General features: G+C 45.6%; 1 protein-coding gene across 4 annotated transcripts in view; it reads right to left on the bottom strand.

Annotated features, from left to right (window-relative positions):
• Positions 1 to 19,859, bottom strand: part of LOC134348300 (natural resistance-associated macrophage protein 2-like) — a 123,601-nt gene that overhangs the window by 80,784 nt on the left and 22,958 nt on the right. For 3 of the 4 annotated variants that reach the window (XM_063051461.1, XM_063051462.1, XM_063051460.1), the window contains exons 3-8: positions 12,456 to 12,578; positions 11,144 to 11,263; positions 8,763 to 8,869; positions 6,185 to 6,255; positions 4,005 to 4,072; positions 2,037 to 2,192 (exon numbers count right to left, since the gene is read on the bottom strand). In XM_063051461.1, the coding sequence (XP_062907531.1) occupies positions 2,037 to 2,192; positions 4,005 to 4,072; positions 6,185 to 6,255; positions 8,763 to 8,869; positions 11,144 to 11,263; positions 12,456 to 12,578 (645 nt within the window). The remainder of the gene's footprint in view (positions 1 to 2,036; positions 2,193 to 4,004; positions 4,073 to 6,184; positions 6,256 to 8,762; positions 8,870 to 11,143; positions 11,264 to 12,455; positions 12,579 to 19,859) is intronic. The other variant, XM_063051463.1, reaches the window with a different exon arrangement.

Genomic DNA, 19,859 nt, shown 5'->3' on the forward strand with positions numbered 1-19,859 from the left:
ACATTTACATACGTTGATAATAACCTTGCTTTGGCTTTGAACTGCTTGAGCAGGTCCATGGATATCTCCATAAGTGGTTTTTTGTTAGTCTGTGAAGTACTCTGAGATATGTTGTTACCTGGAAGGTGTTATTGTAAGATGTGAGTCAGTAACGTACTGTGGTCAGGCTCTAGTTAAGTGCTCTGGTCAAGTTGCAGTGAAAAGCAGCCAGGGTTAGGGACACTGGTACATTAATAAATTGGTTTATTATAGTCACACGTACCGAGGTACGGTGAAAATACGTTGCGGCTGCACGACAGTGCAGTGGTTAGAGTAACACTATTACAGCACTGGTGATCTAGGTTCAATTCCCTCTGTAAGGAGCTTGTATGTTCTCCCCATGAACGCATGGGTTTCCACCAAGTGCTCCGGTTTCCTCCTATTGTCATAAGGGGGTGGGGGCGCTGGGGGTGGACCCAAATGCAAGACACAGACACTGAAGTACTAGGAACTGGACTAGAGTTAGGGACAAAAGCAAGGGAAGTGGGGAAAAAAGGATGTTGGACATGAAACAGGCCCTGGACGAGACAAGGATTCAGGGCCTGGGCTAGGACTTGACCAGGATAGCGGAACCAGGACATGGAACTTGGAACTAGGAGCCTGGAAGTGGACTCGAAGCCAGAGACTGGACAAGGACCCAGAACCTGGGTCTTGACTCGGGCTCGGACCCCGGAACTAGGTAAGGACATGACATGGTCTTGGGAGGGCAGGAACATGGAACACAGAGCCTTGGTCTTGGGAGAGCAGAAACATGGAACACAGAGCCGGGACCCCTCCTTAGAAACAGGGCATAGGGCCAGGACTCAGACACAGAACACAGAGCCGGGAGTCCTCCTTGGGTACAGGACATAAGGCCGGGACTCATTACACAGAATGCAGAATACGACAAGACGGTTCCCAACACAAGGTAGCGGCAGACAGCTGGACCTACCTAGTGAAGGCGTGGACACAGAGACAGATCAAAACAATGATAGACAGTTCCTTATCTTGCTCTGGCGATGGAACGACAGCGGTGCAGACAAGGGTTACCAGCGAGGCAAGGCAAGGCTTCAGGGGGGAGGGGGGAGGGGGGAGGGGGAGGGGGACGGGGACGGGGACGGGGACGGGGACGGGGACGGGGACGGGGACAGGGACAGGGACAATCCAGCAGCCAGAGGCTGAATCCAGAAGGTACTTATGAAGCCAGTCCAAATGAAAATCAGCTGCCTCAGCAGAAACTGGGGAAAATTGGAAAACCTGGAATAAGGAACATGGACCGGACTGTGAACCGGAATGTGGATTTCATGGACTGGACCATGACACCTATATCCCAAAACCATAGAGGCTAGTAGATTAATTAGTCAGGTGGGTGTAATTGGGCAGCACAGGCTCATGGGCTGGAAGGGACTATTACCATACTCTAAGTATAAAAAATATAAATGCAACTTGTCGATACAGATTAATTAATTACAACAGTACACTGTGATACAGTAAACCAAAATAATAACAGAGTGCAGGGTGTTACAATTCCAGAGAAAGTAAAGTGCAGGCAGACAATAAGGTGCGAGATCATAGCAAAGTAGATTGTGAGGTCAAAAGTTCAATTTAATATACTAAGGATCCATTTAATAGACTTATAAGAATGATGCAGAAGCTGTCCTTGAGCCTGGTGGTACATGCTAATAGACTGTTTTTATTTCTGCCTGATAGTAAAGAGAATGCACCAAGAACCTGGCAGTAGTGGGGAAGAACTGCAGTTCGGCATCGAGGAGTGGGTGTTCAGGCACCTGACCCTCATGCCTGATGGCAGAAATGCTCTGATTTTCTCCCACATCCCAAAGATGGCAAGTTAATTGACTTCTGTAAACTCCTCAAAGTGTGTAGCTGAACAGAAAAATCCAGGGGAAGTTGATGGGACTATGGGGAGCAGGATAAAATCAGGAATAGATTAAACATGCTGTTGGGGATCTTGGTTTTTCTTTCCTTATCTGTGGGATCTTTGTAACACAGCTACTTACCTTGACCAGTGCTGAGTGGAGGTAGATATTATGCGGCATTATAATTGCCCCAATAATGCCCACTGCCTGAAGTAGCTCATTACTGCCGCACCCTGCGCAGTATGGGTAGAACAATCCCTTCACCACTTTGCCCTGGTCTGGGTTCACCACCACGTACTGGAGAGAGAGAGATCAGAATCAGCTTTAATATCACCGGCACATGTCGTGAAATTTTGTTTTATGGCAGCAGCACAATGCGATACATAATAATAAAGAAACTATAAATTACAACAAGAAATCTAATTTTTTAAATTAAATTAAGTGGTGCAAAAAGAGAGCAAAAAATATTGAGGTCGTGTACTAAGGTACATTGTCCATTCAGAAATCTGATGGGAAGAAGGTGTTCCTTAATTGTTGAGTGTGTGTCTTCAGGCTCCTGTACCTCTTCCCTGATGATAGTAATGAGAAGAAGGCATGTCCTGGGTAATAGAGGCTCTTTGAAGATACTGGGGAGGACATGAAGAATCGGCGTTTCGGGCTGAGACTCTTCATCAGGACCTGATGAAGATGCTGCCTGACCTCCTGAGTTTCTCCAGCATTTTGTGGGTGTTACTCTGGACTTACAGAATGTGCAGAATCTCTTGTGTCTATAACATACACTAGTGCACAGTGAAGGCAGTGAAAAAAGGAACACAAAGGGAACAGTTATTACCCTACAACCACCAGATTGGCGAGGTTGCAACTGGAGAATTGTGTTCAGTTTTGGTCACCCTGGTATAGAAATGATGTTATTAAACTGGCAAAGGGTGCAGAAAAGGTTTACAAGGATGTCGCCAGGACTGAGTTTATAGGGAGACGTTGGACAGGTTAGGACTTTATTCCTTAGAGTGTAGAAGACAAAGAAACCATCTTATAGAGATACATAAAAGGGACATAGACAGGGTGAATGCACAGTCCTTTTCCTAGGGCTGGAGTATCAAGAAGAAGACGGCACAGTGTTGAGGTGAGATGACCCTGAGAGGCAATATGTTTTACACAAAGGGTGGTATCTATGTGGTATCAAGTGCCAGAGGAAGTGGTTGAAGGCAGGAGCAATAAGAGATTTTAAAAGACAGTTGGACAAGTACATGGAATTGAAGTGCTTAGAAGGATTTGGGCCAAAAGCTGGCGAATGGAAGTAGGTTAGGTGGGACATCTGGCCAGCTTGGATTGCTGTGCTGTGTGATCCTGGTCTTGCAGCCAGCACTGTAAAGCATTACGTTACCACTACACTGCCATTGGCCAAGGGACCAGGACACAGGCTGTGAATCAGTGGTGTACCACATTGAGAGGGTGGGTGCAACACCAGGGCTCTGAGTGGAAGACTCAGACGTAGGGAGACTGCTTCTGCTGGGGGGAGGGGGAGGGGGAGGGGGGGGTCAGTGTTAGGCTCAGGATTAGCAGGCCATACCTTTGACCCCAGTCAAAGAACTACCTGAAGAAGTGTCATCCATCATTAAGGATCCCCACAATTCCAAAACATGTCCTCTTCTCATTACTACTATCAGTGAAAAAGCACAGGAACCCAGAGACACACCGTGAATGTTTTAGGAACAGCTTCTTCCCCTCTGCCATCAGATTTCTGATTAGTCCTTGAACCCATGAGAGCTATCTCATTATTCTCCCTCCCTGCTGAATCCCAGTGTCCAACTTTTCCAACCCTCACTGAATTGTAGTCCACTCTATCTCGCCCCATTCTGACAAGAGCCCAGCGTCCTCCCGCCTCCTCCATCCTACACCATCTCACATCACAGCACCCTGCAGCTAATGTCCCTCCCGATCCATGAACATCCCTGTCGTTGCTGAGAATGGGACAGTGGGAAGGTCTTGGACAGAGTTAGGATTGTGGGTTGTTGGACTGCTGGTGGGCGATGAGATTCCCTGTGATGCTGCTGTACATTTCCCTGGTTTTAATTTCTTCCTCCCACAGCACAGTTTCCAAATCCGTACCTCGTATCCGAAGGTGATGGCCATAATCCCAATCAGGAATACGAAAAATGCTTCCAGCTTCCTGAGACCTGTAATGAACAGAGAACATGAAACAGTACAGCACATCACAGGCCCTTTGTCTCATGACATTGTGCCGACATTTCAATGTAAGATCAATCTAACCTTTTCCTCCCACGTAGTCATCCATTTTCTATCACATGTGCCTGTCTGAGAGTCTCTTAACTGTTCACCACCACCCTGTCAGCGGGTTACATGCATCCACCACTCTGTGTAAGAAGCCTATTGTAGCTCTGATATCCCTTCTTTACTTTCCTTCAGTTACCTTCAACTTATGCCCCCTTGTATTATTCCATTCTCTAGCTGCGCACTCTATCTCTCTCTAACACTCACCCTATCACTCGACCTCTATCTCTTATCATCTATACACCTCTATCAAGTCACCTCTCACTCTCCTTCACTCCAAAGAGAAAAAATCCCTCGCTCGCTCAACCTATCCTCTTAAGACATGCCCTCTAATCCAGACAGCAAATCTCCTCTGCACCCTCTCCAAAACTTCCACATCCTTCCTATAATGAGGCAACCACAAACGGGCACAGTACTCCAAGTAGATATCAGTTAAGGAAATATCAGTCCATTAGTTTTCCTGTGGGAATAGCCCTCAGACACACACAAATTCTGGAGTATCTGCTCCTCTCAGCCCTCAGTCCTCCTCTCCCTCCCAAATTCCCTTCCACTTGAACCTCAATGTTTCTGAAGATCTATTCTGGGCGCAACATATTGATGTAATCACGAAGAAGGTGTGCCAGCAGCTATACTTCATTAGGAGTTTGAGGAGCTAAGGTATGTCACTGAACACTTCAGCAAATTTCAACAGATGAATTGTGGAGAGCATTCTGACTGGTTGTAACTTTGTCTGGTATGGAGGGGCCAATGGACAAGATTGGAAAAAATGGAAAATGGTTGTAGACTTAGCCAGCTTCATCATGGGCACGAGCTTCCCCTCCATCGAGGGCATCTTCAAGAGGTGACACCTTAAGAAGGCATATCCAACATTAAGTACTCTCACCACCCAGGACATGCTCTTATACCATCAGGGAGGAGGTACAGAAGTCTGAAGATGCACAATGCCACATCCACTGCCCTATCCTCATCTACCCTTTTGGTTAACTCCTTAAAGAACTTCAAGAGATTCGTTAGGCACAACTTCTCATGCTGATTGTCCTTAATCAAACCCTGCTTCTTCAAATGCTGGTAAATACTGTCCCTCAGAATCTCCTCCATCAATTTCCCTATCACCTACATCAGAGTCATCCACTTGGATTGTCTTTGCTACCCTTTTTAAACAATGGTACCGCATTAGCTACTCTCGAGACATCGGGAACTTCTGTGGTCAGAGATGAAGCAAAGATCTCTGCAAGGGACCCTGCATTTTCCAAGTATTTCCTGAAACACAGCTGCAGTCTGTTTATACTCCTCTAATGATGCTGCCTGACCTGCTGGGTTCCTCCAGAATTTTATGTGTGTGGCCCAATAATTTCCCTACTATTTTCTCGATCTTGGCTATCTTGACCACAGCCATCTGAGGCACAGAGTGCCACAGGTTCCTAAAGGAGTTTCTCTTCTCAGTCCTAGTTGTCCAACCTGCATTCCTAAGATGTTCTCAGCAGTTCCAGAGCCCAACCTGATGACATAGCCTGTCAGAACATACGATAAGATGGATTCTTGGCCTCACAATGTACCTTGTTATGATCTTGCAGTTTATAATTAACCTGCACCACACTCTTTCACTAGCTGTTACACTTCATTCTGCATTCTGTTATTGCTTTCCCTTGTTCTACCTCAATGCACTTTGTAATGATTTGATCTGTGAACGGTATGCAAGACAAGCTTGTCACTGTATCTCAGTACTTGAGACAATAATAAATCAATACCAATCTAGTGAACCTTTGTGGCAAATATTTCTTCCTGAAAGAACACAGCCTATTGATATGCAGGTTTACTGCTGGCGTTGGATATTCAGGCCATTGTGATTGCTCCGATATACATTGGGATCCCAGCTGGTCACTAGACCTCTCACCTTCCCTTCATGTTCTCGACCACAGTGAATGAAATGGTAGTTGTCAAGAAGAGACGTAGTGGAACTATTGGAGAGGGCTCCTTCACAGTGACCCAACACCTACCATATTTGTCAAGGAACAAGAAGAAGAAGGTGTCCACAATGGTAATGAGCACTCCTCCCCAAATCGGAATCCTATAGGAGTGAAAGATTTACGTCAGATTCAGAGCCAAATTTATCTGTCTATCACATGTACATTGAAGCGTACTGTACAGTGAAATGCATTGTTTGCACTAACTGCCAACACAGTGCAGGGGCAACTTGCAAGTGTCACTACACATTCCATGAGAACAGAGCATGCCCACCACATTCAGCAGGCCAACACCAGTGGCAACAATAACAGCACAATAATAGCAACAAAACAAAAAAAAAACAACAGCTGAACAACTCCCTTTCCTTCCTCCCACTCACCCGCTGACAGGCCTCTAACCAAAGGACAGGCCGCACCCAGAGCTCTTGGCCCTGGACTCACAGACTTGCAGATATTGGGCCTCCAACTTCCAGGCATGCTGAGCCAGGAGCTCGGACTCCGAGCTCACAGTCTTTGGTCTTCAATCTTTGGGCTTCAATCTCCAGTATTGACGCCAGGACTCGTCCATAAGGGGACTTTGAACTTCAAACCTCACATATCCAGGTCATGCTCTCTTCTTGCTGTTGCTATCAGGAGGGAGGTATAGGAGCCTCAGGACCTACACCACCAGGTTCAGGAACAGCTATTACCTCTCAACCATCAGGCTCTTGAACCAGAAGGGACAACTTCAACTTCACTCAGCTTGGCTCACCCTAACTGTTCCCACTACCCATGGACTCACTTTTATGTCTCTTCATCTCATGCTTTCAATATTTATTGCTTATTTATTTTTTTATTTTTGTATTTGCATAGTTTGTTGTCTTTTGCACATTGGTTGTTTGTCTGTCTTGTTGTGTGTGGTCTTCCACTGATTCTATTATGTTTCTTAGTACTTGCTGTGAATGTCCATAAGAAAATGAATCTCAAGGTTGTACCTTGGTAATAAACTTTGGTTAACAATTCAAGCAAATGTTGGGCAGGTCATGAAGAGAGACAAGAGGCAGGGCAAATATACATTGGAACTGGTTCCACGCAGGGCAGACCCTTCCATGGCAAAACAGACTCTTGCCAGCTTTCCCTCTGAGCTGTGAACAGCAATCAAACATCACAATATGAATTGAGGGCAAAGAGCCACAAAGAAATCCCTTCTGCCTGAAGAGACCCATTTATTCCAACTCCCTATTATCTCATTATAAGAAGCTTCAGAGACGGTGCAGAGGAGATTGACTTGGATTTGAGAGTCTTTTGAGGATAGATTGAGCTTTTCTCTTTGGAGCAGAGGATGAGAGGTGATTTGATAGAGATGTACAAAATGATAAGAGACACAGATCAAGTAGGCAGCCAGCATCTTTTCTCCCAGGTGAAATTGGCTAATATGGGGGCGGGGGAGGAAACAGAATTTTAATATAATTAGGAAAATTTAAGGGAGCTATCAGAGGTAGGTGTTTTACTCAGTGTGGATGGAGGTGGAGGCAGATACATTAGGAACAATGAAGAAATTCTTAGACATGCACATCACTGTAAGAAAAATGGAGGACTGGTTGAGAGGGAAGGGTTAGATTGATCTTAGAGTGGGTTATAAGGTTGGCACAACATCATGAGCCGGTAGTGTGTTGTAAGGTTCTATGTCTCCACCCAGAAACACAAAAGTAGCAGGTACAGGGGAATGCCCCCACCTGCAGGTTTCACTCTCAGTCACACGCCATCCAGACAGAGAAGTATATCCTGATGAAAGGTCTTGACCCAAAACGTCAACACCTCATTCCCCTCCATAGATGTTGCCTGACCTGCTGACTTCCTCCAGCATTTTGTGTGTGTGTTGTTTTGGAAATATATTCCTTCACCATTGTTGGGTCTATGCCTTAGTTCCTCAGCAGCACCATAGGAGCACCTTCTCCTGATAGAGGGCAGCGGTTCAAAGCCAGGCCCTGCCACCTCAAGGGCAGTTAGGAGAGAGAGACATCTCTGAAGATCTATCCTGGGCCCAACATATTGATGCAATCACAAGAAGGCACGACGGCGGCTATAGTTCATTAGAAGTCCGAGAAGACTTGGTACACCACCACAGACTCTCGCAAATTTCCTCAGATGTACGGTGGAGAGCATTCTAACTGGTTGCATCACTGTCTGGTGTGGCGGGGGGGGGGGGCCACTCCACAGGATTGGGAAAAAGCTGCAGAAAGTAGCAGACTCCGAGTCAGCTCCATCATGCCTCCCAGTATCAAGGACGTCTTCAAAAAACGATGCCTCAAAAAGGCAGCATCTGTCATTAAGGACCCCATCAACCAGAGCATGCCCTCTTATCATTGTTACCGATAAGGAAGAGGTACATGAACCTGAATGCACTCAATGTTTCAGCAACCGCTTCTTCTCAACACCATCAGATTTCTGAATGGACAATGAATCCACACTAACTTACTACCTTTTTCTTTTTTGTTTTTGTTTTGCACTACTTATTTTATATATATATATAAAAAACTCCCGAGACTGAGGTCAGGGGTCAGGGTGTACAGTATGTGTGCATGAATCTGATTCTCGTGTTGAACCCGTACTGACCCCAGGCTGTCCTCACCTCTGACTGGACAGTAAATTGATGGCAATGGCTGTGCCAATCACCTCTTGCATGTCGGAGCCGATGATGGCGAGCTCGATGGTCAGCCAGAGCAAGATTCGGGGGTACTGAAACACACAAAGGTGAAGACTCGTACATCACTGGCAAACGGGTACTCTCCCCGACACTTACACACCCCCGGATCCAGATAGCATCAGCCATTGCCTCGGACAGCTGGACTGGTCAGTCTGGGGTCAGGGGTCAGGGTGATATCTTCCCATTCTGGGGTCAGGGTGATATCTGTCCAGACTGCGGTTGGGGATCAGGTAATATCCGTCCATACTGGGGTCAGGGGTCAGAATGATATCTGTCCAGACTGGGGTCAGGGTCAGGGGTCAGAATGATATCTGTCCAGACTGGGGTCAGGGTCAGGGTGATACCTGCCCAGATTTGAGTCGGGGTCAGGGACATATCTGCTCAGTGAGGGGCCAGGGGTTAGGATGATAGCTCCCAAGACTGGAGTCTGGGTGATACCTCTCGAGACTGAGGTCAGGGGTCAGAGTCATATATCCCCAGATCTGGGTCAGAGGTCAGGGTGATACTTCCCAAGACTGAAGTCTGGGGTCAGGATGATATCCCCCCAGACTGGGCATAGGGGTCAATCTGGATGCCACATGGCCTGGTATGACTATAGCACAATAATCTACAGAGCTGTGGCTGCAGCGGAGTCCAGTGCATCACAGACACCAGTCTCTCCTCCATCAGCTCCCCGACACCTCCCACTGCCTCAGGAAAGCAGCCAACGTCATCAGTGACTGCCCCCCCCCCCCCATGAGGCAGAGAATACAAAAGCTCGAGAACACGTCAAGGATGGCTTTTACCCACTGTTAACAGGTTCTTGAATGGACCCAATATCTGGGAAAGATGAACTCTGGGTCTCTCAGCTGACCCTGACCCCGCACCATGTTTGTCTGCCTGCACTGCACTTTATCTGCAGCTCCAACAGGAGATTGTATATTCTATTTATTTCCTTATATATGGAATGATCTGTCTCGATGGCACAGAAACGAAATCTCATCACTGTCTCTTGGTGCATGTGACAACAATAAACCAATACATGGGGTCAGCGGTCAGGATGGTATATTCCCAGACTGGGGTCAGGGGTCTGGGGTCAAGATGGTATATTCCCAGACTGTGGTCAGAGGTCAAGGTGGTATATATCAGTCTGTGCAGAGGGATGTGGTCACCAGCCCAGAATAACTATCAGCCCCCTTGGGTAGGAAGGAAGCAGATTGGAAAGGGTAACAGGGAAGAAGGGGAAGGGGGAATTAGGAAAGGGTGATGGAGGAAAGAAGGGGATGGAGGGATTGGGAAAGGGTGACAGGGAGGAAGGAAGGGGATGGAGGGATTGGGAAAGGGTGACAGGGAGGAAGGGGATGGAGGGATTAGGAAAGGGTGACAGGGAGGAAGGGGGTGGAGGGATTGGGAAAGGGTGATGGAGGAAGGAAGGGGATGGAGGGATTGGGAAAAGGTGATGGAGGAAGGAAAGGATGGAGGGATTGGGAAAGGGTGACAGGGAGGAAGGGGATGGAGGAAGGAAGGAAACAGAGGGGATGGGCAAAAGGAGTTTGGAGAGAGACAACTGGAGCTGAAACAAGGAAGGGATTTGCATACCCCAAGCACTTCTGTTACTTTTGTAACACAGAACACGGAGCAGGATTTTCTGGGACACAGATCAATAAAGCACAGGAACAGACCCTTCAACGCTCATTCTGCACCAACCATTATACCAAATTAACTAAATCCCTGCTGCCTGCATGTGGAATAATGGAGCATTACAGTAGAGAAGGGGCTGTTCAGCTGTGCTGACCTGGTCTTGTGTATAGCCCCATCTGCAAGCACCCAGACCATAGACCTCCATGGTGCGAGTGTGGAGCGAGCTGCCAGCGGGAGTGGTGGATATTGGTTTGATTGCAATGTTTAAGGGAAGTTTAGATAAGTACATCTATAGGAGGGGTATAGAGGGCTATGATCCAGGTGTGAGTTGGTGGGTCATGGTAGAAAAACAGTTTGGCATGGACTGGATGGACTGGATGGGCTGATTCTGTGCTGCAGTGCTCCATGACTCTATCACTCCATTCCCTACCTCATGTCCCTGTCTAAAGGCCCCTTGATATCTGCTTTTATCACCACCCCGGTATCCACTATCTGGGTAAAACATGTCTCCTTTGCAGTTTCCCTCTCTCACATTTGACCTATCTACACTGGGGAACAGATTATGGCTGTCTATTCTGTCTGTGCCTCTCGTACTTTTATAAACTTCTCTCAGGTTTTCTATTCAGTCTCCGAAAAGCGCGTGAGCAGCGCGACGCCGCAAATCCCACTGGTTCCCTCCGCCTTACCTTGGGGTAGTATTGTCGGCAGACCTCAGCAAGGTGCATCCCCGTCACCACACCCAGGCGAGCCGCCAGCCTCTGGAGCAGCAAGCCCAGCACCGTAGCGGAAAGGAGCACCCAGAGGAGCTGTGGGAGAGGCACGGAGACTGGTGGTGAGTGCTGTGTCGGTCAACACCACAGCTAAGGCATGGGGTGTGCTGATTAAAGGTTCGGAGGGTGGTATATTCTTAGAAGTTAGTGCACACTTGGCATGTCAGCTAAAAGTATGACAAACTTCGATGGATGCACAGTGGAGAGTATTCTAAATGGCTATATCATAGCTTGGTATGGAAACAACAATGCCCAGGAACAGAAAAGACTGTAGACGTTGGTGGGCGCAGCTCAGTCCGTCACAGGAAAAGTCCTCCTAAGAAAGAGTGGATGTGGAGACAATGTTTCCTATAGTGGGGAAGACTAAGAACAGAGGGAACAGCCTCAAAATAGAAGGATGTGCACTTAGAAACAGAGATGAGGAGAAATTTCTTGAGGCAGACAATGAGAATCTGTAGAATTCATTGTCGTGGATGGCTGTCGAGGCTATTCACTGGGCATATTTAAAGTGGAGGTTGATAGATTATAGGAAGAAGATAGGAGAATGGGGTTGACAGGTTAAGGAATCTGCTGTGAGGTAATGAAGGAGCAGAGATGTAATGGGCTCAATGGCCTAATTCTGCTCCTCTGACCTGTGGTCTTATGTCTCCCCACCACTGGGCATACTTACATGGAGTGTGCCACAAAAAAGCAGCATCCATCATCAAGGACCCCCCCTCCCCACCATCCAGGCCATGCTACCTTCTCAATACTACCATCGTGATGGAAGTACAGGGGCCTTAGGTCCCACACCACCAGGTTCAGGAACAGTTATAACCCTCCAACAATTAGGCTCCTGAGCCAGTGTGGATAACTTCACTCACTACAACTCTGAACACCTATGGCCTACAGACTCACTTTCATGGACTCTGCAACTCATGTTCTCAGTGTTATTTTCTATATATTTGTATATTTTTTCTTCTTTTGTACATTGGTTGTTTGTCGGTCTTTGCTTATACATAGTTTTACATAAATTTTATTGTATTTTTTTATATTCCTGTAAAAGCCTGCAAGAAAATAATTCTGAGGTAGCATATGGTAATATCTTATGTACTTAGACAATAAATTTGCTTAGACCTTGACTTTGATTAAAGGCACGGAAGGAGGAGATTAAAAGCAGGGAAGGTGGTGATGGGTGCAATATCGGTCAACATGGTGGGTTAGGACCACACACTGTTCTTGGACTGACCTTGTAGCCCGCTGCCGCCCCAGATTGCAGGTCTGACTCGATGTTTCCTGGGTCCAGATACGCAATGCTCATCAGGTATCCTGGTCCTGTAAATGCCCATAGCTTCCTGAAGCTAAATCCAGGCTGGACGTAAGACGAAGATAAACATTAGCCACCAGTACTCCTGCTGTGTAGTTAATATTTCAATAATATTTGAGTAACCTTGTAAATATGTTGTTGATTAAGCATTCTTTGTTTAAATAATTCATTACAGATGACTTCACTGTGGAAGACACCAGCAGTATGCTAGAAGCTCGAGTGTCAGGGGTCATGAAGTGTGTGAAGTTATAATTACTAGGGAGAAGGTTCTTGGGAAACAGAAAGGTCTGAAGCTAGATAAGTCACCTGAACTAGATGGTGTACACCCCAGAGATCTAAAAGAGGTGGCTGAAGAGTTTGTGGGGGGATTGGTAATGATCTTTCAAGAACCACTAGATCCTGTAATGGTTCCTTAAGACTGGGAAATTGCAAATGTTACTCTGCTCTTCAAAACAGGAGAAAAGCAGAAGAAAGGAAATTATAGGCCAGTTAGTCTGATCTCAGTGGTTGGGTAGATGTTGTAGTCAATTGTTGAGGATGTGGTTTCCGGGATACTTGGAGGCACATGATAAATTTAAGCCATAGTCAGCATGGTTTCCTTAAGGGAAAATCTTGCCTGAAAAACTTGTTGAAGTTCTTTGAAGAAATCAACAGCAGGATAGACAAAGGAGATTCAGTTGATGTGATAATAGTCATTAAAAAAATCAGAACTGGCTGGCTACATTGGAAAGATTGATTAATTTGATTACTCAATAGATAATTGGCTTATGTAATCTGAGCTATTGGCACAATATTTTGAAGAATATGAGATAACCAATGAGAAGCAAATCTCAATTTAGCCAAGTTCATTGGGTTTAAAGGCCTGCAATTGGCTTTGAAGTTTAACCACACAGGCAGAAATAAACTTTGCAGGTATTGTAAAAGTGATGCAGGAACACTTAGAACCAAAGCCATTGTTGATTGTAGAACACTTTAGGTTTCATAAGTAGAATCAAAAGGAAGGTAAGTTAATTTCAATGTACGTGGCTGAATTGAAGAGATTGTCTGAGCATTGTCAGTTCAGTAGTGGGCTTAACGATACACTAAGAGGTCATTTAGTTTGTGGAACCTTAAAGGAAAGCATTCAAAATTAGCTCCCAACTGAAACACAACCTACATTTATAAGAGCAGTTGAAACTGCTGTTTCAATGGAAACCCCAGATAGTGATGCAATTAAATTGTAGTCAGAAATGAAAGTGAGCATGAACAAAATTACAGCATCTAAACAGAAACCAACCTGGCCAAAGAAATTGTATTACCATTGTGGCAGGGGCTCACATACATCAGACATATGCAGGTTTAAAGGCAAACCTTGTAAAAACTGCAAAAAAGTAGGACACAAACACAAGGAATTCTGCAGATGCTGGAAATTCAAGCAACACACATCAAAGTTGCTGGTGAACGCAGCAGGCCAAGCAGCATCTCTAGGAAGAGGTACAGTCGACGTTTCAGGCCGAGACCCTTCGTCAGGACTAACTGAAAGAAGAGTTAGTAAGAGATTTGAAAGTAACTGAAGGAAGATCTAGGACACATACAAAGAGCATGTTGAGTAGACAATAATAAATAGATGATAGCGAGAAGTGAAACAGATAAAAAGTCAAGTTGCTTTTACAAAATGAGCACTAATCAGCACACTGCTGTAGAAAATTCTGATAATGATGAGATTTATATATATTTATTTATTGAAATACAGTGTGGAACAGGCCCTTCGAGTCATGCCACCAGCTGTCCCCTGATTTAACCTTAGCCTAACCGCGGGATAATATACAATGACCAAGTAACCCACCTACTGGCACATCTTTGGACTGTGGGAAGAAACCGGAGAACCCGGAGGAAACCCACCGGGAGAACACACAAACTCCTTATAGGCAGCAGCAGGAATTGAACCCAGATTACCTGTACTGAAAGTGAGGCAAGAATGGTATGGAATGATGCCACAACCATCTCCATGCTGAACACCAGCAGAGGACAAACTGGTATTGGTGTCAGCCTCTGTGCCTCTGGTTGGAAAGAGGGGCCATGGTGCTCAGAGGAATCATGAAAGTGACAAAAGTAGTGGTCCAACTACAACAGTTCGTGCAGGCAACATATCTAAGAAAGCTTCTGATATGTTAATCAGGCAGTTACTTGTGAAATGTGGCTTGGAATTAAGCTGGAAGAGAGTTCATGGAGCTTCAGGAAAGTTGCAAGCATTCAGCTTTTATGGGTATAAAGAACCAGAATCTACACTGCGTGCACTAAGGTCACTGCCTGAACTTCAAGTGGGAGACAAAAAGCTGCTTATAAAAGTAGATACAAAGACCAAAGCCCAGATGGATGAATGGAAGGCCAAAAAGAAAGGAGTCAATGGAGATATGAAAACAGAGAATTCATCAGATGCTGTTGTAGATGAGGAAATGAAGAGGAAGATCAGATTGTAAAAGGAAGCAATAGAAGGATTAATAAGAGAATACTCCAGTGAACGAAATGCATCTTCCCAAAATCAAGATGCACAAACTAGAAGAAAAAAAGGAAGAAGAAGGAGGCTTCTGCTGTCAGGACCACTTGCTGTAGTATCAGTGTCAATTCCTACAACCACCATGGACGAGGCCCCAGAAGCTGAGACTGTTTTCACAGCCACGTCTTACCTGTTAAGCAGCGTGATCTCCTTTATCAAGAAAGACATTATCCCACATGAGTAAGAAACTCCTTACAGTCAGCGGTGGGAATTGAACCTGCTTCTCCTGTACTGTAAAGCGTTGTGTTAATCAGTATTCTACTGTGCCGCCCGTGTTCCCGCTATACTTAGATCTAAAGCATGTTCTCTCTATCAATCTGAGTAATGTCATCTCTACAGATCCAGACCACGCCCTCCCTGTCAATCTGTTGTCTCTGCAAATATAAACCAAGTCCTCTAAATAATGTCCTCTCTGTTCATTAAAACCATGTCCTCTCTGTTCATCAAAACCATGTCCTCTCTGTTGCTCTAAACGTTATCGTCTGTGTGTATCTCAATCTTCACTTTGTAGCTATTCTGCAGGAACATTGTGCATAATTGTTTTATTGCTTCACTGAGACTTTCCAAAATACATTTTGCACGGTTAATCAAAGTAGAGAGAATTGCTCTACATAAAAATTGCTGGTGAATGCGGCAGGTCAGGCAGCATCTCTAGGAAGAGGTACAGTCGACATTTCGGGCCGAGATCCTTCGTCAGGACTAACTGAAGGAAGAGCCAGTAAGAGATTTGAAAGCTGGAGGGGGAGGGGGAGATGCAAAATGATAGGAGAAGACAGGAGGGGGAGGGATGGAGCCAAGAGCTGGACAGGTGATTGGCAAAAGGGGATACGAGAGGATCATGGGACAGGAGGACTAGGGAGAAAGAAAAGGGGGAGGGGGGAAAACCCAGAGGATGGGCAAGGGGTATAGTCAGAGTGACAGAGGGAGAAAAAGGAGAGAGATGGAGAAAAAATAATAATTAATAATAAATAAATAAATAAATAACGGTTGGGGTATGAGGGGGAGGTGGGGCATTAGCGGAAGTTGGAGAAGTCAATGTTCACGCCATCAGGTTGGAGGCTACCCAGACGGAATATAAGGTGTTGTTCCTCCAACCTGAGTGTGGCTTCATCTTTACAGTAGAGGAGGCCGTGAATAGACATATCAGAATGGGAATGGGATGTGGAATTAAGATGTGTGGCCACTGGGAGATCCTGCTTTCTCTGGCAGACAGAGCATAGGTGTTCAGCGAAACGGTCTCCCAGTCTGCGTCGAGTCTCGCCAATATATAGAAGGTCACATTGGGAGCACTGGACGCAGTATATCACCCCAGCCGACTCACAGGTGAAGTGTTGCCTCACCTGGAAGGACTGTCTGGGGCCCTGAATGGTGGTAAGGGAGGAAGTGTAAGGGCATGTGTAGCACTTGTTCCGCTTACACGGATAGTGCCAGGAGGGAGATCAGTGGGAAGAGATGGGGGGGGACGAATGGACAAGGGAGTCACGTATGGAGTGATCCCTGTGGAAAACAGAAGGGGGGAGGAGGGAAAGATGTGCTTAGTGGTGGGATCCCATTTCCTACGCGACTCCCTTGTCCATTCGAACCCCCCTCCCTTCCCACCGATCTCCCTCCCGGCACTTATCCTTGTAAGCGGAACAAGTGCTACACATGCCCTTACACTTACAGTCTCAGTGAGGAAATGAAACAATTACGCACAATGTTCCTGCAGAATAGCTACAAAGTGAAGATTGAGATACACACAGGTGATAACGTTTAGAGCAACAGAAAGGACATGGTTTTGATGAACAGAGAGGACATGATTTAGAGGACTTGGTTTATATTTGCAGAGACGACAGATTGACAGGGAGGGCGTGGTCTGGATCTGTAGAGATGGCATTGCTCAGATCGACAGAGAGAACAGAGAGAAAGCAGGATCTCCCAGTTGCCACACATTTTAATTCCACGTCCCATTCCCATTCTGATATGTCTATCCACAGCCTCCTCTACTGTCAAGATGAAGCCACACTCAGGTTGGAGAAACAACAACTTATACTCCATTTGGGTAGCCTCCAACCTGATGGCATGAACATTGACTTCTCTAACTTCCGTTAATGTCCCACCTCCCCTTCTTACCCCATCCCTTATTTATTTATTATTATTATTAGTTTTTTTTCTCTTTCTCCTTTCTCTCCCTCTGTCCCCCTCACTATACTCCTTGCCCATCCTCTGGGCTTCCCCCCCTCCCCCCTTCTTTCTCCCCAGGCCTCCTATCCCATGATCCTCTCATATCCCCTTTGCCAATCACCTGTCCAGCTCTTAGCTCCAACCCCCCCCTCCTGTCTTCTCCTATCATTTCAGATCTCCCCCTCCCCCTCCCACTTTCAAACTATCTCTTCTTTCAGTTAGTCCTGACAAAGGGCCTCGGCCCAAAACGTCGACCGTACCTCTTCCTGTAGATGCTGCCTGACCTGCTGCGTTCACCAGCAATTTTTATGTGTGTTGCTTGAAATTCCAGCATCTGCAGATTTCCTCACGTTTGCAAAGAATTGCTCTACGTTAGGTGGCATGATGGTGGCTGTTATTGCTGAGGTATAAGTCCGTGTGAGTGGGTTTCTTATTGTTGCCATGTCCGAGGCTACTGTCCAGTTTCCAACGGATTAAACAGCCACCATCATGCCTCCCAACATAGAGCAGTTCTTTCCACTTTGATTAACCATGTGAAAACTATTTTGGACCCGGAGAGTCTCAACCAATACACACGATGTTCCTACAGAATGGCCACAAGGTGAAGGAAATCAGTCGAGTCCTTAAAAAGGCTGATGGGAAAACCAGGAAACGTCAGAACAAGGAGTAGCTCATCACTCCTGCCTGTCTTCCCTGTATTTCTGTGGTTTCTGGAAGGATCGCCAGGATCCTGAAGAAATACTGGATTAATACCATCCACAAATCCATAAGAAAGTTCAAATCACAGCCCACGTGGGCCAAGGGTGACCTGGGATTCAGGACAGCTGGTGTTTGCAGGATTCCCTGTGAATATGGAGCAGTGTATATCGGCCAGATGGGATGCATGCTGGAAACCCACATCAAGGAGCACAGGAGGTGGGTTACCAGGGGAAATCGGCAGTAGCATAACATTGCGTGTGCAATGGCCATAGGATTGACTTTGACAACACAAAACTATTGTGTCATACCAATGGCTTTTGGGACTGCCTGGTGAAGGAAGCCATTGAAATAAAACGAGTCTGTCTGTCTGTCTAGGTACCATATCCGATGCGGACGTTGATGACCATGGTTTTCCATATAGATCTACCCTTCGCTTTCGGATGACTTCCGTTTCCTCAATGTGTAGCCACCTGGCTAGGCTTTTGATGTACATAAGCTGAGGTCTTCCTCTAGGTTTGCTCCCCTCAGTCTTTCCAGAGAGTATGAGTTTTTCTAGTTCACCTTTCCACATGATGTGTCCTAGGAATCTGAGTTGTCTTTCTCTTATTGTTGGTATGAGTGATCGAACTGCTTGGGCTCTTCTGAGAACTTCTTCATTTGATGTGTGTGTGGTCCATGATATTTTTAACATTCTCCTGTAGAACCATAATTCAGCTGCTTCTAGTCTCTCTTCCATTGCTGGGGAAATGGTCCAGCATTCACTTCCATAAGTCAGGATAGAATCAATGTAGCACTGTAGTATTCTGTTTTTAGTGTACGTGCCCATCTGTCTGTCTGTTAATATGGTCTTCATTTTTTGGAAAGCTTCTTTCGCCATTGCTATTCTGTATTTGATATCTGTGTCACACCTGCCATTACTTGTTATTAGGCTGCCAAGATATTTGAATTTGTTGACTTGTTTGATGTTTGTATTTCCGATCTTGATCACACATTGTAGGATGTTTGTCTTTCTGGAGATGACCATGCTTTCTGTCTTCTTGGTGTTGATTGAGAGGCCTCTGCGATTACTTTCTGCTGCCATGATAGTGAGTAGTTCTAGAAGTTTTGTTTCTGAGTCAGCTATTAGTACAATGTCATCAGCATATCTGATGTTATTTATATTATGGCCTCCAATTGTGAATCCTTTGATGCCTTTGATACTTCTTAAGATATTTTCACTATACAGGTTGAATCAGTCTGGCGAAAAGACACAACCTTGCCTGACTCCTCTCATGATATTCACATACTCACTCACCTCTTCTATTCTGATGGATGCTGTTTGGTCCCAGTATAAGTTTCTTAAGAAATGTATATCTTTCCCATCTATGTCAAGATCTTGAAGCATTTCCAGAAGATCTTGCTGTCTGACAGTGTCAAAAGCTTTTGTATAGTCAATGAAACAAGAGGAAAAGAATTTTAACAAAGACAAAGATCTTGTTGTATTTGAGGACTGGAATTAGATTGTAAACAAGGTGGGATAGTGGAAACATGACTGGATGAGAAGTAACCAATCAGGAGGGATGGATGACGGGGTTATAAATACTATTGGACTAGACATACCCAGGCATCATCCCTGATGAAGATGGCAGAGTTGTCATCAAAATATCCGTTAAAATCAATACCTGTACCTGGTGGGAAGTCCAAGAAGAGTATATTCATCATGTCACTCTAAACCATATCCTCTCTGTCAACCTAAACCATGCCCTCTCTGTCGATCTGAATGATGTCATCTCTGTAAATCTAAACCACGTGCTGTCTGTTAATCTAAACAATATTCCCTCTGTTGATCTAAACCATGCCCTCTCTATAGATCTAAACCTTCATCCTTGTTAATCTGGACCATGTTCTTATTGTGGCTCTAAACTATGTTTTCACTGTTGATCTAGACC

This window comes from Mobula hypostoma, chromosome 6 (genome assembly GCF_963921235.1).
Source record: "Mobula hypostoma chromosome 6, sMobHyp1.1, whole genome shotgun sequence".
NCBI lineage: Eukaryota > Metazoa > Chordata > Chondrichthyes > Myliobatiformes > Myliobatidae > Mobula > Mobula hypostoma.